The following is a 22,095-nucleotide window of genomic DNA, read 5'->3' as shown; positions in this document are numbered from 1 at the left end:
AACTGCTGCGCCACCGGGGAGGCCCACATGATATCTGTTTATGAAAGTTTATATTTACCTTGATTTTCTATTTTTCTTCTAGGAAAGATTTCTGTGTACACAAGGATGAGCCATGTGATACTGTTGGTAAGTGTGCTTCAAACTTTTACACTTTTCAGGATTTCTGGGGACCTTGAACTTGTTTGTTGAAATACTGTAAATTATTTGAGAATGCTGACTTGAACGAAACTTTTTTAGACTACCACCTATATGTTTAATGATTTGTCAATACTTCACTTATTAATGAAACAACTAAAAGACAAATAAGCACAGTATTGGGGGTAAATTTTGAATGATGATTTAAGACTATCTTGAGGTCTTGTTCTTTTTCTGAAGATACACACAGAGGTTCCATAAAATTCTAGTATTATAGATAAACCAAGACTATATCAATGACAGTATAACTGATCTTTTTCTGGCTAAAAGCAGACTGTGACAAAGAAATTCTATCTAATTTGCTTGTCTTATGGGAATTTCCTGTATATAAAGTTCTAAAGTTCCTCTGTTCTGTAGTGGATAACTGAAATCATGAAAACATAATCATATCAATAAAATCCATGAAACCAGTTCTTAATTTAAATAGAATGCCACATCCTTGCTAATAAAAATGCATAGGATTCAATTAAACTATTATCTATAGATACATACTTATATATGGACATATAGACATAAAACTAGAAATAAATTATGAACTATTTAACCATATAAAACTATATAAAGAGTTATGTGAATATATATTTACATATGTATAGTTTTACATCATGTAATTAATTGCATATGATAAAGTATTACTGGTAATATATGTATCTAAGAGTCAGAATCTGTTTTTGACATACCATGTAGGGTTCATTTCTGTGGGCTAAAGTATTTTAATGTTACCTCCTTTGAGGTATCATTTGTTCTTTGTAAGATGAAGAATAAAAAAGGGAGTGAAGTCAGAAAAAGAGTTTTGTGTATTTTTAAAAGTAATGCTAGCTAGTCCCATTTACTTAATGTCTCTTCACCGACCTCTGATAATTGAACTATTAGATAATAAAAAGAAAACTGTTGTAACAGTGTAATGAATAAGACTATAAAGCAGACATGATGAAATAAAAAAAAATGATTCAGAAGGGTTTATAAGGATAAAAAGAAAGCACCTAAGGAAAAGCTCAGTTGATTCAGTGATCTTCTTGCATTCACTCACTTACCTGCTTCCTGCAGTTTTATTCTTCTCTTCTTACCTGAATCTCCCAAGATTAAATCTTGATATATAATCAACCTAACCATGGAAGCTTTTGATTATTGGTAAAGCTTGTCTTGAAACAAGCTCCTTTTGTTCCACTTAAACCACTGTGTTTCCCCTAAAGCCTTCTTAATATAGAAAGAGCAACCCTTGATCATTTGTGCCCCTGAGAGAAATCAGCAGTTTTGGTAGCACCTTCTGTAACTATGCACATAATCGGATCTTGCTGTCATGAGCAAGTCATCATGTGAGGCAAACCAGTTTCTGCTTTGATGATGTCTGTATTTCACGTCTTGCTAATTATGTTTGAAAATAGCACATATATTCAGGATATACAGTATCTAGACAACTTGGTTTATGGCTTAAAGAACATTTGAGTCAGTACTTTGGCCTGCTTGTGCAGAGTGTGTACAATTCTCTAGGGAAGTAGGGTAATCAGACACCAGCTTGGTTCAGCCTGTCCATTAGAAGCTTGATAAAATAAGTTTTAATATTAAGCATAAGATGTGGAAAGTCCAGTTCCCTTCCTGAGATTTCTCTATTTCTGGCATCACTGACTGCTAGCTCTTCCCTCTGTATCTTACATCAGTTTGTTTTTTTTTTTTCTCAGCCTAAATATGGGACAAGGGTATTTTTTTCTACTTAGTATTGTACAGCATAAAAATTTGAAATATTTCTGCAAGAGAGACAAAATGAAAACTGTTAGCCAACAAGTCAAGAGTAGTCACTTCTTCCTAATCCCTACTCCCTTGTGTCACACTAGCTACCCTTATTCTCTGGAGACATACACATTGATAATGTTTATAAAGGCATTTGTGGAAATTGGCCATGTGGTTGCTACTACATCATTCTTGCATCACCCACTGTGTAGCCATGATGTTGTGGAGGGAAGGGTACTCCTCCTGTGGCGGGTTGTGATTAGTCTAGCTTAACCAAGAAGAACATGGCTTTGCCCTGATTGGGACATGTGATCAGGTACCTGTGTTTGCCTCCTTGCACTAAAGAAAGGAATATTTTTTTCATGGATGAAGACTGTTCTGTGTCCTCACCGGATGTAAACAAGGAAGGATGCAAGTTTGATCACTAAAGTCACAAGAAAAAGCATCCTATGAATGACTCTGAACTCATAAGCCATCCAAGGGAGGGGTGAGAGGCACATTTCTCCTCTGTGATATTGTTTATGTGTGTCTTTTTTTCATTGAGTTAATATGGGTTACATTATTGTTCCCATTATACAAGTGTAGGCCCCTCCTTCAGGCATTGCCATGTGCCACCTTAGCAGACCCTTATGCTTCCTCCCTTTGTTCTTTCCCTCCCCTTCTCCCGCTCCACCTCTCTGGTGGCCCCCATTCCATAGTCAGCTTTCAAGGGTTAGTTTTTTTAAATTTGGCTTTATCCAACTCTTTGTTTGTTCTTCTACATTCCACGTATAAATGACACCAGCTGGTATTTGTCTTTCTCTTTTTGACTGATTTTGCTTAGCATTATCCCTTTCAGCCCTGCCCATGTTGCCATGAATGGTGATAGTGTTTTACTTTTTTTTTTTTTGACCACTGAGTAGTATTCCATCTACCACATCTTCTTAACACATTCATCTGTTTGGGGGAACTTAGGTTGTTTCTATCTCTTTGCTATTGTGAACAGTGCTGCAGGGAAAATGAGAGTACAAGTTTCCTTTTAAATTAGTCTTAGGAGTGGTATTGCTGGGTCATCCGGCAGATATATTCCATAAATGCAGTAAGTTTAGCATTAGACTGTCTTATTTTGTAACTATAATTCAATTTAATAAAACTATATGATAATTCTAACAGATAATGAAACTATCTTTCATAAAATTCACAGCACATTTATGATTAAAAACTGAAGGCACAATAGGAACTTTAGTAGGAACTTTATTAACCCAATTAAAGGTATTTATAAAAATACATTAATGTATTTTTAAAAAAATAGTGAAGCATTAAAAGCATTTCTTTTAAAATCAAAAATAAGGAGCAGAATATACTATCAGTACTTCTGTTCAATGTTATGGAAATTTTAACCTTTAAATTTAAGTGGATAATTTGGTTACATTTTAAATAAACATAGAAAATATGAAGTTAAATTATTAGAATTAACCAAATGAGGTGATTAGATAAAAATCAATAATTTCAAACCAATTGCATTTTATCTACTAGCAATAATAGGCGGTGAGATAATTTGATTCAAAAATACTATTTACTAAGACATCAGTGTAAAAAAAATAATAACAGTACAAAACACAGCAAAGCAAAAACAGACAATTATAAATCAGAGACATACTGCAGGGAAGAAGGAGGGAGAGGGGTCAGAGGGAGGGAGGGAGGAGCACAGGGGACTGAGGTGATGGTGCACGGGTGCCTTGGGGAAGGAAACTATGGGGACTACACCTGAGGGGGAGGAGGGAAGCAAATATTGTTTAAAAATGAACAACGATGTAAAAAAATTTAAAAAATTAATTAAAAAATAAAAATTTAATTTAAAAATCCTTATTAATTGCTAAAAAACCAAAAATACTGTTTACTATTTGGAAAATTTAAGTTCTTTGCTATATTTAAAAACAAGTGGATAAGACATTTAGTGAGAAGTGTATTTATTTTGCAATTCAATGAAAAAGACATAAATCAATGAGCTGTCAATAAGCTGTCTTCATGATCTGAAGAACTAATGATAATACTAAGGTCATTAATTGACCTTGATCGTATTCCCATAAAAATTTAACAGAATTTTGGAGAACAGATGACAGTTATTTTGAATCTTATGTGGAGAAGCATAGGCTTAAGAATTGTCAAGGTCCTAGTGGAGAAAGAATGAAGGGGGAATATGCTCTATCATGCATTAAGATGTAGTTTATAATTAATAGGACAGAGCAGTGGCACATAAGAAAGTCATCTATGAAGCAGAGCATCACGAGTGAAGGGAAATTATATTAAGATAGTTGATAATCCACCTAGAGAAAAGTGGGAATCAACCCCATGTAGCTTAATTTTTTAAAAAATGCAAGATGATAATAGGAAAATAACTTTCCATGGAGAATTGATGTTGTAGTTACAATGACTCCCAGAAGCTGCTTAAGAACAATCTAAGAGGCTGTTCTGTAGATGACTAAGTTATCTATAGGTTTAAGCTAATAATTTTTCAGATGTTTTTATGTTAGTACCTCTTTGCAATCTTGAGAATTGTTGATGACCCCAAAATACTTTTCACATAGGTAATATTTATCAGTTATCACCATACTAGAAATTAAATCTGAGAACTCCTTTTATAATTTTGATATGACAGACTGGTTTTTATGTTTTTGTTGAGGTAACTTTGGTTTATAACATTGTATATAATTCATAGGAGGAGGATATACCTTTTCAGATATGTTACCTCATCACACTCACCACCACGGCACATAAAAATGTTTCAATTGCTTTAAAATTAACCGTGATGTACTCACCAAATGTCACCATAGAGAGCAGGTTTTTAGTGACATCTTTAAAAAAATTGCAGAACATGACTTTTTAGTATTTTTGTAAATGTATTTTTGTCTGGCTTTTAGAAGATAGCTGGAATCTCCTCTCTACTTCTGCATATAAGATGCTGCTGTATATTATTTTTATTGAAGGTTGTGAGCAAAGCTGGCTTCATAAAGATATATAATAGGAAAATCTATGAGTATTTTTAGATTTATGGGGGTATTCTTTTCTTTGAAAGTACATTATAACCAGAAGTGGTAGTATCTCAATATTTACTTGATTATAGTGATGTAATATCTGAAAACATATTGATATATTTTTATACTTTGTCACATTAATATTTATTGTGACTGTTTTAGCTATGTATGGCTTTTGTGCATCATTCATTGGTCATTTGCAAAATGCTGATTAAGTGAATTAGGCATATCTCTTGGTGATACATTTCATCACACAATAGTAATCATATTTGTCAGTATCACCATTGATTTAATCAGAAAAGTCTTTAAATACTGGGAAACTGGCAAGCTCATGCTAGATTAACTTCACTATTCAAATTTTATTATTGGCCAAAAAAAAACCAATCTGTTGGTTTCCTTGTAGTGACAGATTCTTATTGTTATTTTGTGTTAATGTCAGCCAAATTCCCAAGTCTGCCATAACCAATTTTTCTGTTAGATATTATTTCAAGTAAAATTGTGTCCAATGAAAAGAACATTGAGTTTAGCGCATAAGTCAAACAACCCATTACTACTTTTCCTAGAGATATCATATTTTAGTCTGCAACAGAAATGCTTTATTCATACTTCTTTTTGTCCCACAAAATATTAAAAAATGGGTGTACTCAGGAGTGCCAGTATAATCAAACAATACATTTTATTGCATTACTAACATTTTAAGATATAATAGGCATCCCCTTCCCCACAGTGAGTGGTAGTGAAATATAAAATCAGTGACAATGGAATTTGTTACCCTTGCCTTGATTTGTGGTTGGCAGTTTTATCTATTTTTGCTTTTGCACCATCAGTTCAAGTGTTGACAATTTTGATTGGACTTCATTGTGAACCTATTGAAAAGATTTTATGCGATCCACTAGAAAGACACTATGGAAGCCCAGGATTATGCAGAATACTCCTTGAGAGATTCTCTCATAATCTGGTAATGATTGCTAACAGTCACTGGTGTGTGTGTGTGTGTGTGTCTGTTTTAAGAAAATGTTTAAAGACTTGAAGGTATAGAAATTTGTTAAATATTTAGTATTAGCAAAAGGTACATGTCAATCAGTATGTCTCCAGCTATGCATATTTTTCCAGTATTTGTTAATGAGAGAGACATTGTGCATCTTTACCAGATTTCCAATATTAGGATGCATTGGCCCTCCCTGCATTCTATTGGTAAAATTTAGATGCTTCAATATTATTAATAAACTTTGCTGTCTTTCAGCAGGTTAGGGTGGGAGTTTATTCTTCAGTACATGTCTGAATATTTCTGTTTTTATATATTTGCAAGTTGTTAAATAGGCATACAGACCACCTAGAAAGCCACTGCCTAAAGAAACATATTCAGAGACTAAAACATACTTAAATAACCCTTTTATGTCGACACTGTACATATGAGAATCTCCAGACACTTCCCTTTCCAAACATCAATACATATTCCAAACCACATTTCAGCAAAAGTAATCATTTTTTATTGGGTGAGAAAAAGAGGTCAAGCCAATTTTTTTAAGTAGCTTAATTTTCATTAAAGAGCAGTTTGGGCATTTTTCTTTTGCATTATGACACCTAAAACAGAGAATTTCAGAGACTGAAAACACTAAAGGAAATTACTGAGCTCATCTCACTCCTTTAATATCCTTTGGTTGGAATTGCTTTCTATTGAAAAATCATTTATTTAAATATTCAATATTTTGAAATTTGTAACCTTTCAGACTAGGTAAAGAATGAAATTAGCTCATTTTCTATATGAATCTTACTTTCTAAAATGAATTAGTAGTGTAATGAAGTCTTCCAAGGGAGTTCAAATACATTAATTGGGGATTTATCATATTCAGAGTTCCATGCCAAGTTCTAGAATGTATTTAAGGACACAGTGTGGGTTCTTGCCAACTCTGTCCAGTGGGACATATACCTTAACAAAAGAGATCAAACATGTGAGAGGCATGCAACAACCCCAATGTGCTCAATTTTGTATAAACTAAGGTCAGGTTTGAAATACCCAGAATTCTTTGTATTTGTTTGTATCTAATTCTTTGTATTAGACATGTTACAGAGTGCTGCTGTGGGGTTGATGTGGATATTTTCAGAAATGCAAATGGAACACATTTAATCTGGTGGAAAGAATTCTAAAGAGGACACCCCTAAGATTCCTGTCCCCTGGTTGTTCAGACAAACATTAATTTAGGTATTTCTCTGAAGGAATTTACAGATTTCATTTCTGTTCCTCAGTTAACCTTAAGATAAGGAGCTCTAAGGATAGCTGCTCTTTAAAGCAGGGAGACTGAGAGGAATTGTCCCAGCAATCTGAATGAATTTGAAGATTCCCTAAGACTTTTGATAAATCAGAACCCATCTGGATAGCACCTTGATGTTAGCCCTGTGACAATCCTTAAGTAGAGTCCTCAGTTAAGCCTTCCCAGATTCTGACATATGCCACTGTGCAATAACAAATGGGTGTTAATTTAAATCACCACATTTTTCATGTAGCACTAGGAAAGTAATAAGTTCAGACTAAGAATACATATTTTTATTCATTCACTTGGAGTTTATATACTAAAAATAAACACAGCCATTTTGGATGAAAGTACATTTAATTTCATGGCCCTCTGTGAAAGCAAAGAAAGAAAAATAAATGTTAAGAAATGAAAGCTCTCATTTTTGGTAAGTTCACTTATTTCTAATGAGATAGTGGGATAGTGAATGTATTTAAGGAAACTTTGCAAGGATTCAGCATAACCCTTCAATCTGCAGTTTTCCACATTTGCTATTTTGCCTTGTCTCATCAGTGATAAACAAAAGCATGCTAAGTCAGATAGTTCTGAACATTTGCCCCATGGAGTAGAAAGGAAAGGGGTGAGTAAAACTGATCTTAAATAGAGTAAATAGGGTGGCCCCAGCTCAAAATAGAGGGAAATACATCATCTTTGGGTCTCCAGCCAAGAAAATAAGAAATCCCAAGAGAAACAAATTGGACCAGGGCTTAACTCTAACTTTGCAATAAAAATGCCTGTGATATTCAACTATCAATGAGGTGATCATGTAATATCTAATTTATACTAAGACACTTTGAAAAGTTAGGTTCTTGAAAACTGACTTTAAGCAAAATGATGTAAGGAAACCAGGTCCTCAAGTAATACTGTTTCATCAATGTTGACAGGAATTATTTTCAACATTATAACAAAATGACATTGAATGAAAAAATGTTGTCTGAGGACCTGCCAGACATGGAGGAAGGGAGCGGTACTTCCAACAGCTATTTCACTTTCCACATTTCATTTGAAGTGACAAAATAATAGTTATAAGTAGGGTTTGAAACTGGAATATATGTGTGTGTATATATATATTGGAATATGTATTTCACCTTAGTGAAATCTACAATAAGTAACCACTAAACAAGTGCACAATAAATTTAAATGAACTATTAAAATATTGAGACCTTCCTCATTTTCAATGATTATTGTTCAAACGAGCAGAAAGAAGGCTGGGAGGAAGAACAGAAGAAAGGAAAACAGAAAGGACAATCGACATCAATAGCAAACAACAGTAGATCTAAATCCCAACATTATCAATAATTACATGAAATATAAGTAATCTAAACACAGAAATAAAAGAAAAAGATCACCAGAATGGATTAAAAGAACAGCCTCAGCTCTTTGCTCTCTGTAAGAAACTCACTTCAAATATTATAGGTAGTCTAAGAGTACAAAGATGAAAAATACCTACCTTGAAAGATTTATAGCTCCAAAACAAAGTGTCTAGGTATAATGTTTACCAAAAAATGTACAGATTCTCTGTGCTTAAAACTACAAAATGATGAAAGCAATAAAAATTTTAAATACGTGGAGAGACATACTGTGTTTGGATTGGATAGCACAGATGCAATGCTTTCAAAAAGGTTGGGCCAGAGGCCAGCCCTCTAAGAGAGAAGGAGAGAGCCATAGTTCACAATTTAACGCCCACGCCGAATCCACCAAAAGGTTAAGATGATGGCTACCATAGTCTCTGAGAAGAGCAAGATCATCCTGCCTGTCAAAGCCCAAAAACTAGAAAAAAAAAGACGCAAGATCAGAACTGTTTGCCCACGTGGCTGTCAGTCCTTTTCTCCCAATTTAATGTGACGCCCCATCCCTTCCTCTTTCCCAGAAGCCCTCTCTTCAGGAGGTCAGATTCATGGCATACTGGGAGTTATGATGTTCAGCATCTGAGGTGTTGGCAGCAGGTAGATAGGTTGGAGACTGGAAAGACACTAAGGGGTGGAGTCCTGCCACCCCAGTGCCAGGTTGCTGGCCCAGACCACAGCCACTCTGTTAACGTTATTAGATATAACACTAAAAATGTGACCCATAAAAGGAAAAATGATGGACTGGATTTCTTCAATATTAAACAATAAAAATATTTTTGCTCTGTTAAGGGATTAATATACACATTATGGACCGGGAGAAAATATTTGTAAATCACATATTCAGATAAAAGGGCTATATGAAGAATATGTCAAGAACTTCCAAAGATCAACATTTGGAAAACAAGCAACTCAGTTTAAAAATCTGCACAGAATTTGAAGTGACACTTTAAAAAAGGCTATATAAATAACAAGCTTATGAAAATATATTCAGCATTATTTGTTATGAGACTATATCATTTGAATAAAATTAAATTTTCTGACAATACCAAGTGTTGATGAGAATACGAATCAACTTTAATTCTCATACAGTGCTGCTGGGAATGCAGTTTTCTAACCACTGAGGAAAATATTTTGGCAGTGTTTTATAAAGATAAATGTACACTTGTCATATAACTCAGCAATTTCATTCCTAAGTGTTCATATCGCCAAAAAAAATTGTCATACAAACCCTATATATTAATGTTTATACCTGCTTTGTTCAAAGTTACTCCAAAATGGAAACAATTTAAATGTGCTTCAGTGGGTAAGTGGATAAACATTCTGTGGTACAGCCATGTAATAAAAAGGTACTTAAAAGGAAGAGGAATAAGCTCTTTATACATGGAATATTTTGGCGGAATCTCAAAAACATTATGCTCAGTGAAAGAAGGCTGTCTCAGGAGGTTTCATGCCATATGATTTAATATGTATAACATTGTTTAAAAAACAAAGTTATAATGGTGATATGATCATTGCTTGCTATTGATTGAGAGTGAGGGAGAGTGTAACTTGAAGTGCCATTACAAGGCAGTTTTGGTGCATGTTGGAACTTTTCTGACTCCTTATGTTGTCAGGAATGAATATGAGTGTTAAACTTTATTTAGTTATCCAATAAAAAGAACACATTGCTATGAATTGTAAAATTAAAGTGAAAACAAAAAAGAGAAAAGAGAAAGAAATAGGTGATTCTTCGATTTGCTTTTAGCATTACCATGGGAGATCCACTAAGATTTTGCTCTTGATTATATGCCCGGGATATATGAATTACAGGGTTTAAGGGAAGAAGAGATTGAAATCTGGCTAAGGCTTCACCTCCTTAACCCTTTTGTAATCCTTCCATTCATTTAGAAAGTTGTTTTTTGTTTTGTTTTGTTTTCAAAGTGTTCCCTGGTGTTGTGCCTCTTAATTCACACTAATGTACTATCCAGAGGCCTTAGTAAGAATTGATGATTTGGGTAGATTTTGGTGTGTGTTCAAATATTTTCTTTAGAATTTCCAAGTGGAAGTTAGTTCTTTGCTGCCCTTTCCTAGCACTTCTTCCCTTCTTTAGAACCTTCATTGAAATTTACTCTGACACCTGGCTTGTCTCTCACTGTACCATGCATGAATTTGGTGTCCTTGAGTATACCTTTCCTGTAACTTGAGTTGCATTTGCTTCTTTTTGTTTTATTAATTTTTTTATTTTTTTACATAATTGTTCATTTTTAAACAATATTTGATTCCTCCCACCCCCTCAGGTGTGTTCTCCATAAAATTTCCTTCACCGGTGTACCATCACCACAGTCCCCTGTGCTCCTCCCTCTGATTCCTCTCCCTCCTCCTCCCCTGCAGTATGTCTCTGATTTATAATTGTCTGGTTTTGCTTTTCTGTTTGTCTGGTTTTTTAAAGATATATTTATTTATGCATACAAGAGTTGGGGTACAGGCCAGAGATGTGGGGGGGTGAGAGGATTCACCAGAGACAGAGTGGGGAACAGAACAGGCAGATCGATGGAGGTACACTACTGCGGGGAGCAGCGGGCAAGTCAGGAGATGTCTGCTGTGCCATGTGGGTTTCTTCCTGGCCAGCCAGGGATTGAACTCGTGCTGCAGAGGCTGCAATTGCTTCATAGTGAGATGCTTAACCCCTTGCACCACCAGGGAGGCCCTGTTTTTGCTTTGTTATGTTTTGTACTGTTACTGTTTTTTACACTGCTATCTTATTCGGTTCCCCTATATTCCTGCTATAAGTGAAACCATCCAATATTTTTCTTTTTCCTTCTGACTTATTTCACTGAGCATAATTCCTTCTAGCTCCATCCACATTGCTGCAAATGGCATGAACTTATCTTTTTTGATTGCTGAATAATATTCCATTGTGTATATATACCACATCTTGAAATAGTCATCTATATTTGGGTTGTTTCCAGGTTTTACCTATTGTAAATAGTGCTGCAATAAACATAGAGGTACAGGTGGTCTTTTTTTAATCAGTGGTTTTGTGTCCTCTGGGTAGATCCCTAGGAGTGGAATTGCTAGGTCATATGGTAGCTCCATTTTTAGTAGACTGCAAAACCTCCAGACAGCTTTCCATAGTGGTTGGACAAGGTTGCACTCCCACCAGCAGTGTAGGAGAGTTCCCTTTTCACCACACCCTCGCCAACATTTGTTGTTGCTTATTTTTTTGATATGTGTCATTATTACTGGTGTAAGGTGGTATCTCAATGTGGTTTTGATTTGGGGCCTCCCCGGTGGTGCAGCGGTTGAGCGCTTGGTTGCAAAGCTGCCCGCAGCTTTTGCAGCACCCGTTCAATCCCTGGCCGACAGGCGAGGGTCCCACATGGCGCGCAGACCTTTCCTGCTGCCAGCTGCTACCCTCAGCAGTGTACTTCTTCAGTCTGCCTGCTCTGCTCTCCCCTCTGGCTCTAGTGAATTCTCTCACCCTCTCGTGCTTTGAGTATGTCCAGTGCTTGTATAAATAAATAAATAAAAATCTGAAAAAATGATTTTGATTTGCCTTTCCCTGATTATAAGGGATGTTGAACATTTTTTCATGTGCTTGTTGGCCATTTGCATTTCTTCTTTGGAGAAATATCTTTTAAGTTCTTCTACCCATATCTTGACTGGATTGTTTATTTTGTTTTTGTTGAGTCCTGTGAGTTCTTTGTATATCTTTGTGATCAGTCCCTTATCAGTTGAATGGTGTGCAAAGATTTTTTTCCCAATCAGTGGGGTGTCTGTCTGTTTTGGTTAATGTCTCATTTGCTGTGCAGAAGCTTTTCAGTTTGATGTAATCCCAGGTGTTTATCTTTTCCTTGACTTTCTTTGTTTTGGGTGATGAGTCTTTAAAGATGTTATTGTGATGTATGTCTTGTAGTGTTTTACCTGTATTTTCTTCTTTATGATTTATGGTTTCAGGTCTTATGTCTAGTTCTCTTATCCATTTTGAGTTGATTTTTGTACATGGTGATAGGTAGTGGTCTAGTTTCATTTTTTTGCATGTGGTGGTCTAGTTTCCCCAGCACCATTTATTGAACAAACTGTCCATGTTCCATTGCATATTCTTTCCTCCTTTGTCAAAGATCAGTTGTCCATTTAAGTGTGGTTTTATTTCTGGGCTCTTTATTCCGTTCCATGGTCTGTGTGTCTCCTTTTGTTCCAATACCAAACGTTTTAATTATTATGGCTTTGTAGTATATTGAAGTTTGGAAGTGTGATACCTCCTTTCTCCTTTTTTTTCATCAGAAGGGCTTTGGCTATTTGTGTTTTTTTGTGGTTCCAAATGAATTTCACCAGTATTTGTTCTATTTCTTTGAAGAATGTCATTGAGATTTTTATTGGAATAGCATTGAATCTGTATATTGCTTTTGGTAGGATGGACATTTTATTATTTATTTATTTATATTTTTAAAAGATTTATTTATTTATTTATACAAGCACTGGGTACAGTCAGAAGCGCGGGAAGGTAAGAGGATTCACCAGAGCCAGAGCAGGGAGCAGAACAGGCAGAAGGACTGAAGTACACTGCTGAGGGGAGCAGTAGCAGGAGAGATCTGCGCCCCATGTGGGACCTCGCCTGCCAGCCAGGGATCGAACCAGCTCTGCAGAAGTTGCGGGCACCTTTGCAGCCTAGCGCTCAACCACTGCGCCACCATGGGAGGCCCGGATGGACATTTTAATAATGGTAATTTATCTAATCCATGAGCTGGGGAAGTCTTTACATTTCTTTGTGTTTTCTTCTATTTCTTTTAACAGTGTTTTATAATTTTCTTTGTATAGGTCTTTCACCTCTTTTGTTAGGTTAATTCCCAAGTATTTGATTTTTTATTTTTGTTTCAATTATAAAAGGATGGTTTTCTTGATTGTGTATAGGAAGGCTACTGATTTTTGTGTGTTGATTTTGTATCCTGCTACTTTACTGAACTGGTTGATTATTTCGAGTAGTTTTTCTGTGGAGTTTTTAGGGTTCTCCATGTATATTATCATATCGTATGCAAATAGTGATAGTTTTACTTCTTTCCCTATTTGGATTTGTTGTATGTCTTTCTCTTGTCTTATTGATCTGGCTAGGACCTCCAGTATTATATTGAAGAACAGTGGTGAGAGAGGACATCCTTGTTTAGTTCCTGATCTTAAAGGAAAGGCCTTTAGCTCTTCGCCATTGAAAATAATATTGGCAGTGGGTTTGTTGTATATGGCTTTTATCATGTTAAGGTATGTTCTTTCTATCCTGAGAATTTCAAGGGCCTTCATCATAAATGGATGTTGGACTTTGTCGAATGCTCTCTAAGCATCTGTTGATATGATCATATGGTTTTTATTTTTCTTTTTGTTGATATGTTGGATTACACTGATCGATTTTCATATGTTGCACCATCTTTGTGCCGCTAGGCTGCATCCCACTTGATCGTGGTGTATTATCCCTTTGATGCATTATTAGATTCTGTTAGCAAGGATTTTGTTGAGGATTTTTGCATCAGTGTTCATTAGGGAGATTGGCCTGTAATTTTTTCTTTATTTGTGCTGTCTTTGCTTGGTTTTGGTATTAGTGTAATGTTGGCTTCATAGAACATATTTGGTAGTATTCCTTTTTAAATTTTTTGAAAGAGTTTGTGTAGAATAGGCACTCATAGCTGAATGTTTGTGCATTTGCTTCTTAATCTTTTTTGTGGTCAAAGATCTTGGTCAGTTCTTATGTTGTCTTCAGCACATAGCATTCTGGATGCTTTGTCTATGTATTTATGAATAGAATTTAATTCCTGATAAGAGCTTTCCTATGGTTTACAATAAAAGCAAGTCTGAACTTACCTTGTTTGGCTCCTGGCTGCCTGTGCATATTTTATTAGGCACTGGCCAGAACATAAATCAGAAACTTTGTATTTCTGTTTTGGCAAGACATATTGATAGGATAAGACTCAGATCCATAATTCTTACAGAATTATTATGAATAATTGCTCTTTACATTATTTTTGTTTTCAAGATTCTTTACTGTGAAAGCTTGATTTTAATGATAGAATTTTTTTTCTATTATAAAGTATTTTAGTGGTGCTAGTAAACATCATGTGAACTAAAATATACTGAGTATATCCTTGGGAAACAAAATATCTTAAATTTATAAACCTCCCAGGCCTCCCCTGGTGGCACAGGTGGTTGAGCGCAGTGCTGTGACGCTGTCCACAGCCTCGCAGCGCCGGTTCGATCCCTGCCAGCCAGCGAGGGTCCCACATGGCGTGGCAGACCTCTCCTGTTGCGCCCGCTGCTCCCCTCAGCAGTGTATTTCATCAATCTGCCTGTTCTGTTCCCCACTCTGTCTCTGGTGAATCCTTCACCCTCCCACGCATCTGGCTTGTACCCCAGTTCTTGTATAAATAAATAAATAAATCTTTTAAAAAAATTTAGAAACCTCCCTAAAGTTCCCCTTGTATATTTAGGTTTGCTCTCATTATAAGTATGTGGAAGTACAGATATGTGTTCATTACACACTTACAAAGTGATTTCAGTGAGCAATAATGCTTGTTAAGCATCTGTGTGCCCTACCTCCTTTAACCCTGCAGATTTCTCAGTCATAAGGAATTGTTGATTCATCTTACAAATAAGAAAGTTAAGTTTAATGTTTATCGGTTACCATGTTTCAGATAGACCAACATATACGAGAGATATATTCTCTAAATGAATGACTATTCCTAAGATAAATTATTAATTCCTCAATGTTTGTTTTGGGAAAACAAGCTGAGGAACAGCACACTCTGTTGTCATCATAAAAGTAAAACTTGAGACTAAGACTTAAATTCTAGAATATTTGACACAAGAACTTCAATTCTTAAAATTTTGCTTTTTGAATTTGCTTTTTTAATACTGCAGAAAGCAGGTCATGAAAATTTTATGGTATTCTAATCAAATTTTAGAAAATATTAGCTCAGTTCTGAGAAGAATTTAATCCAGTTTATTTAGTATTAAATACCTCAGTGTGAAGGCCTAAAAAACTGAAATCTTTAAAATGCATCTCGAGGTGGAATCACTTAAATAAACCTGTATTTTATTTAACAAATAATGTTAAGACACTATGTTAATATTTTAAATGTTAGTAGATGAGATGTTAGAGTATCAGATTTTGTAATCATATTATAACTATATTAAGATTTCTTTAGTTTGTAGATTTAGTACTTTACTTAAATGAAAAATGCTAATCACATTAAATAGAGGGCAAATTATAAAAAAGTAGCAAAATGATTCAAAATTAGTATGTTGAGTAAAGAATATTATGTCAAATTGTTTGAGTTGGTTTGTGGTTATAAATGCATGCTGTCAATGTTTTCACTAGTGTACTAAAAAGGCAATTTACATAGCTTTTTGGTAGCATAATATTTTTAGTTTCAATTATCCCTGTTTAATGCCTTCAGGATATAGAATACACTATAACATTATAAAAATGTGTTAGCAAAAATTCCTGATTTATATGCAATCAGAACATTTAGAATTTTTCCAGCTGTATCCTTAATCATGTTTCATGAAAATCTTTAACTGTGATTCATCTTACCTATTTTTTAAAGTCATGGCAATTTTTATTCTCTAAAGTAGATGAAATCATCAAAATCTTTTTTCTTTTCTTTTTTGCTTGTAGGCAAGGTCATAGGAGAGCCTAAAAACACTATCTTTTTTTTTTTTCAATTAACATAGCAATGAGAATACCAATTTTTAGCCGTGTTTGTGGTAGGCCTCACAGTAAAGTTCTCATTGCTGATTTACAAGAGTATGATGTGTAATCTACCACATATGGCTTTTTCAGAGTACCCTAAGAATTATGTTTTCACAGTTGCACTGAAATCTAAATTAAGTATTCAGATGGTATATATTATCAATGATTTAGTAGTGACACATGAAAACCACAGTACTGTACAGTGGAGCCTGGCTTAATTTTAAAGTCTTTAAGGATATGAGTTTAGCTTCTAAAACCATCCAATAACCTGCTCTTAAATTTTCTGAAGAGACATGAGAAGTGAATGTGAAGTGAAATAAATCTAGAATACAATAGCAGGGACACAAAACTAACATCAAGACATAAATTTTCTTCACTGTTCTTCCATACAAAAACAATACTTTCCATTATCTCTAAATCAGATGGAGGTGGTAGGCTTAGTACTGCAGTTTATTGCAAAGATAAAAGGAAGCATAAAAAAAAACAATAACAATAACAGCCTGTAAGGATGTGTCCTTCTGCAGGATGCCCTCTCCACATCTCAGAGGAACAGAATTTAGGAATCAGCCACTTCTTAAATAGCACTCTCCCTCTGGACCTCCTTACCTTTGCTATTTTTTTTAAAGATTTATTTATCTATGAATACAAGACTGGGGTACAGGCCAAAGGTGTGTGGGGGGTGGTAAGAGGATTTACCAGAGACAGAGTAGGGAGCAGAACAGGCGGATTGACTGAAATACACTGCTGAGGGGAGCAGTGGGCAAGTCAGGAGAGGTTTGCTGCGCCATGTGGGTCACCTCCCTGGCTGACCAGGGCTGCACAGTGACTGGACAGCTTCCTAGTGCTGCATCTTAACTCCTTGTGCCACAAGGGAGGCCTCTTCACTGTTTTTCTTGAATGTTTACTTGAACCATCTTTCACCTTCTCTTTCCTTTAGCATTTTAATATTTTATATGAAAGCTTGGCAAAAACTTCAAAAGTTATATATATATCCTATGTAGCCCAGTACTTATCTTAGAGACCTCCTTCACACCTTAGGTTAATAAAATAAAGTGAATGATTATTCACTGCTTTATTTTCCTTTAGAAACCCTTTAAAAATATAGTACGCATTTTTAACACATGTATTCCCACCTGTAGTTAATTTTTTTCACATTTCACAAGGCCAAAGATTATACAAAATTAGGCAAAGAAAATGTTGCAACTAGCTTTCTACAGTGTGTATAAGTCCCTACCTCAGCTGATTCTAAGAAAATGAAAACTTTAACTTGACAATTAATAGTATTTTTCTCAAATGATTTTATTCATGTACATTTGTGTTATTGTATATTCTTCCCCCCGCCCCCCAATAGTCTGCTTTAGCCTCTCTTTTGATTCTTGCCAAGCAGCTGGGCTGTCAGCAATCCCAATTTTTTCATCCCCCTCTGAGACCTTTGTGATTTTGCAGTGAATCTTTAGACTAGCTGACAATAGACACACTGCTGGGATAGGTTGCTGGAAGTGCAATTTATGGTTTCAGAGTTGAGTTGAAATTATACCTGAGTCCTTCTCTCTGCCTAGTTACATAGTATTTTCATTCATTCTCTTCTTGAGTTATATTATCTTTGTATTTCCCAGTCCACTGTCCTTGAGCGTTCTAAAAGAATACATACCACTGATACTTACCTCTTCCACCTGCAAGAAGCCTTTAGATGACCAGAATGATATCACTACATGGAAATACAAAAGAGAAATGCATGTTATATAACTTCAAAATTTATTACCTCTGTACTATACAAAATACACTTTTACACATCGGGAATGATCTCTTAGTATTTCCTACCCTTGTGTTGCTCTCAGAGAGACAGTCACTATCCATAATTGAATTGGTATCTTTTGGTATCTGTAATTGAATTTGATATCTTTTGATATCAAAAGATAAAATTGGTAGAGAAAGAAGAGTAGATCTAAGAATATATTGATTCTTGCATCTTCCTGCCCTTACGTTGCTTATATGCTGATGGGGAGACAGTTAATATCCACAATAAATCATTGAATTAATCTTTCAAGGTAAATTTTATATAGAAAAAAATCACAGATGTATTTAACAGAGAAACTGGGCATTCTGGGTTTGAGAGAAAGTTATTTAAAATCCTCAATATGGTGACCAAACAGTGCCTCACTAAAAACAAAATTATCAGGCTGCAGAGGAAATTATCCTGAATTCTTCTGGGCTGGCAAATAATCAACCAAATGTCAATCAAGTTGATAGGAGAAAAAGAAAAAAAGAAGTTAATAATGACATGTATATCTCCTGTATACATGGGAGAGAACCAACCTCAGTGAGTAACTTCCCCACAGTTTTTCACACACTATCTTGAGTAACTTAGCTAAGACAGGAGTTTGGAGGGCGGGGAAGGGAAGGTCAGTAAGGAAGACAGTGGTCTGTAGATTTAAATTCTGCCTTTTCCAGTGAAAAGAGGTAAGTAGATTAGTTCTTCCTTATGCACACCCTTATGGAAGTATGTATGAAAATACCATTTTTAAAGGTAACCTCTACCCAGCCTTGAAAGCCCCTTCCATGAAATGAAATCAAACTCCGCAACAAAAACATGTGTTGGAGTTTGCTCCCCTAAAATGTGATCTTTGAAAAATATTGAAGACGGGGGCCTCCCTGGTGGTGCAGCGGCTGAGCGCTGGGTTGCGAAGCTGCCCGTGGCCTCTGCGGTGCAGGTTCTATCCCCGGCTGCTCCCCGGCCACCGGAGGAGGGTCCCACATGGTGCGCAGACCTCTCCTGCCGTCCGCTGCTCCCCTCAGCAGTGTACTTTGGTCCTTCTGCCTGCTCTGCTCCCCGCTCTGGCTCTGGTGAATTCTCTCACCCTCCCGCGCTTCTGACTGTACCCAGTGCATGTATAAACAAACAAACAAACAAACAAACAAATAAATAAATAAATAATACATGCCTCTAAAAAAAAAAAAAGAAAAATATTGAAGACGGTCTGAAGAGACAGAACTAGGGTGAGAGTGAAAATCCAGTGAAGAGGTCTTGAGATTGAAATATGCTTATTCTATTTGAGTAATGACAAAACCAAAAACAACCAGAATAGAGGGAGTAGAGCGAATAAAGGGGATATTTATAGGAAATTGCATATTTTGTTATTTTTCTCTATAGCTTTGGTAAATTGTAATATTATTAGAATCCTTTTTTTTAAATATCTTGATGGCTTTTGGAATTAGAGATAATCATTCATTTTAATGGTTATAGTTTGTCTATTTTTGATTAGTTTACTAGGTAATTATCAATTTTTGTTAGATTCTGTTACATTTGTCTTATAGCTCATTAATTTTCCTCTTTATTATTTCCTTCCAATATTTTTCTTAAGTGTTGGTAGTCCATTCCCAGTTCCTGAAAGGAATTTTAAGCTTGGTTTTTCAGCCTTTTATATTTTTTCTAATTTGTGAATTTTCCTCTGCTTGGTTTAGTCCACACATTTTTGATATGTTCTGTTTTATGATAACTATGTTTAAAATATTTTAAAATTTCCATTAGTTCTTCTTTCACTTGCAGACTATTTAAAAAGTGTATATTATCTCATGTCCAACCAGTATAATTTTTTCTAGTTATCTTTTTATTTCTCAATGTCTAAATTTTTTCTCTTGTGACCAGTCAATAGTATCTGCTTTTGAAACTTGTTGAATAACTTTTCACTACATGGTATATGGTCAGTTTGTATAAATGTATCATATGTACTTAAAAATGTAATTTCATCATTGGGTACAATGTTCTATTATGTCAGCTAAAATAGAACTATTTTTTTTGTTCAGACCAGTTAAGCCCTTCATGAATTGTTTTTAATGATTCCATCCAATAAAAATACTTGTTAGAGAGTTCCAGTTTAATTATGGAAGTTTTTATTTATCCTCCAAATACTGTTTATATTTCTTTGACTTAATAATTGAGATAACTCAGATATAGAATTATGATGTTTATGAAATGGGGCAAACCCAGAAAAAAAGAAATAGCCCAGTTGGTGAGTCCTCATATGCATGCTTAAGAATGCAGGACACAGAAGTAAAAATAATGTATTTACATAGAAAAGAGAGCAGAGAGAGAGACAGAGAGAGAGAGAGAATTTATAGGATGGCTTATAGTATAGGATGGCCTATAGCCAGATACAGTCCTACCCCACAGATGGTGAGCAGAGACCAAGGTGCACTCCAAATGCAGCCAAAAAGGAGACTGGACACACGTGTATTCAGTTTAAGTCCAGATATTTACTCAGCTTTGCTTCCCGTCTAGCTTCCAGCAGCCTCTCCCTGTTCAGGAAGTCAGGTTCATGGCAATGCTGGGAAGTGTAATCCTTAGCATCTGAGAACTTGGCAGCATTGAGATGGGGGTGCAGTCCTGAAAGACATCAGGAGGTGGAGTCCAGAAAGCTACACCTTCATTATGTGCTTGGAGTTTACTCTTCACTGTTTCTCCATCTTCTTTAAAAACGCCCTCTTAATCTCTTCTGACAATTATACTTCAGAGACAATTTTTCTGATTTTTCTGATTATGATGTTTATATTTGTAATTATATTTTTAGTGTTATATCTTGATTAATGTTTACGTATTATGTATTTTCCATTCTTTAATTTTTTACCTAACTCTGCCATTGCATTTAAAGTGTATTCTCGTAGGAGCAAAATAGAGTAGTATTTTTATACAGTCTTAAAATCTTAGCTTTGATTTAGCATAATTTAGTCTTTTCCAGTTAATGAAATTTCTGCTTCACTTTATTTCATGTGTTTCTCCTTTCTGGTTTTTGAAATAAGTAAGTTCAATATTTATAGGTCTTTGCTATTTATATAATTGTACTTAGATATAATTTTACAATTTTTGCAATTATCATATATTATGACTTGTTTCCTTTTCTCACGTTCTTGAAATTGTTACCCTTTTAAAACAATTAAACTCCATTTATTCCCCCCAGATCATTGCCTGTATTGTAGTTCTGTATTCAAAATCACTGTATTGTATATTCATTATTTATAGTCACACATATATTCACCCTTCCTGGTGTTCTTTAGTTTCTCCTGTATTTCTCTGTTTCAGTGTAGAATTCTTTTTCTGCTTGAAGAAATTATTTCAACATTTTTATATCAAAATCTGATATAGTGTGCCCTGAGGAAGGAGTCCTTTCATTTTCAAAGAGATGCATTTGGGATATGGTAACCCAGTGAATGTGGATTGTAAGCTCTGTATATGTAAAACATATTTATTTCATCATTTTTTCTCTAGTTTTTGTATCAAAGGACCATTTTTTCACTGGATTTGTAAATTTTTTTTGTGTGAGTTCATCTTGGATGGAACTCCACCCCCCCCCCATCTCCTCATGGGAATTTTATGTATGCTGAGCTTACAAAGTTTCTCATCACAGTGATAATTCATTGGTTTTTACTGGATGCTAGGATTTCCCCAGTGCATGATCAGTTTGTACATTAGTTTTATGACTCTGTCCTGTGACTGCACACATATATCTGATGGTGGCTTTAGTGGATTTGTGTATGAATCTCTTCTAACATACCCAGAATTTAGAGTCCGGCTTACTTGCTTTTTCATGCATAATGATGTTTGAAGTTATTGTGAGGTTTGTTTGAAGGTAGTGAACAGCAGTAGTTCCAGACTTTCTGACTTATACACGGTTCTCAGTTTCCAACTGGCCAATACCTAACCTTGCAGATATTTTGGAGCTATTCCCATTATTTAGAAACACATAGCTGACTTGATATCCAGAAATTCTTTAGCTTTATTCTTATACTTGAGAATTGTTCTTCAACTT

General features: G+C 35.2%; 1 protein-coding gene across 5 annotated transcripts in view; it reads left to right on the top strand.

The window, feature by feature from the left end:
- ADAMTS19 (ADAM metallopeptidase with thrombospondin type 1 motif 19) overlaps positions 1 to 22,095 on the top strand; it is a 294,164-nt gene that overhangs the window by 142,546 nt on the left and 129,523 nt on the right. For all 5 annotated transcript variants that reach the window (XM_037509412.2, XM_037509414.2, XM_037509413.2 and 2 more), the window contains one exon: positions 83 to 126. In XM_037509412.2, coding sequence (XP_037365309.1) covers positions 83 to 126 — 44 coding nt within the window. The remainder of the gene's footprint in view (positions 1 to 82; positions 127 to 22,095) is intronic.

The sequence above is a fragment of the Talpa occidentalis genome, unplaced genomic scaffold, assembly GCF_014898055.3.
Source record: "Talpa occidentalis isolate TD23 unplaced genomic scaffold, MPIMG_talOcc4v2.1 talOcc4.13, whole genome shotgun sequence".
Taxonomy (NCBI): Eukaryota; Metazoa; Chordata; class Mammalia; order Eulipotyphla; family Talpidae; genus Talpa; species Talpa occidentalis.
The sequence above is the reverse complement of the archived record's forward strand: the minus strand, read 5'-3'. Positions and strand labels throughout refer to the sequence as shown.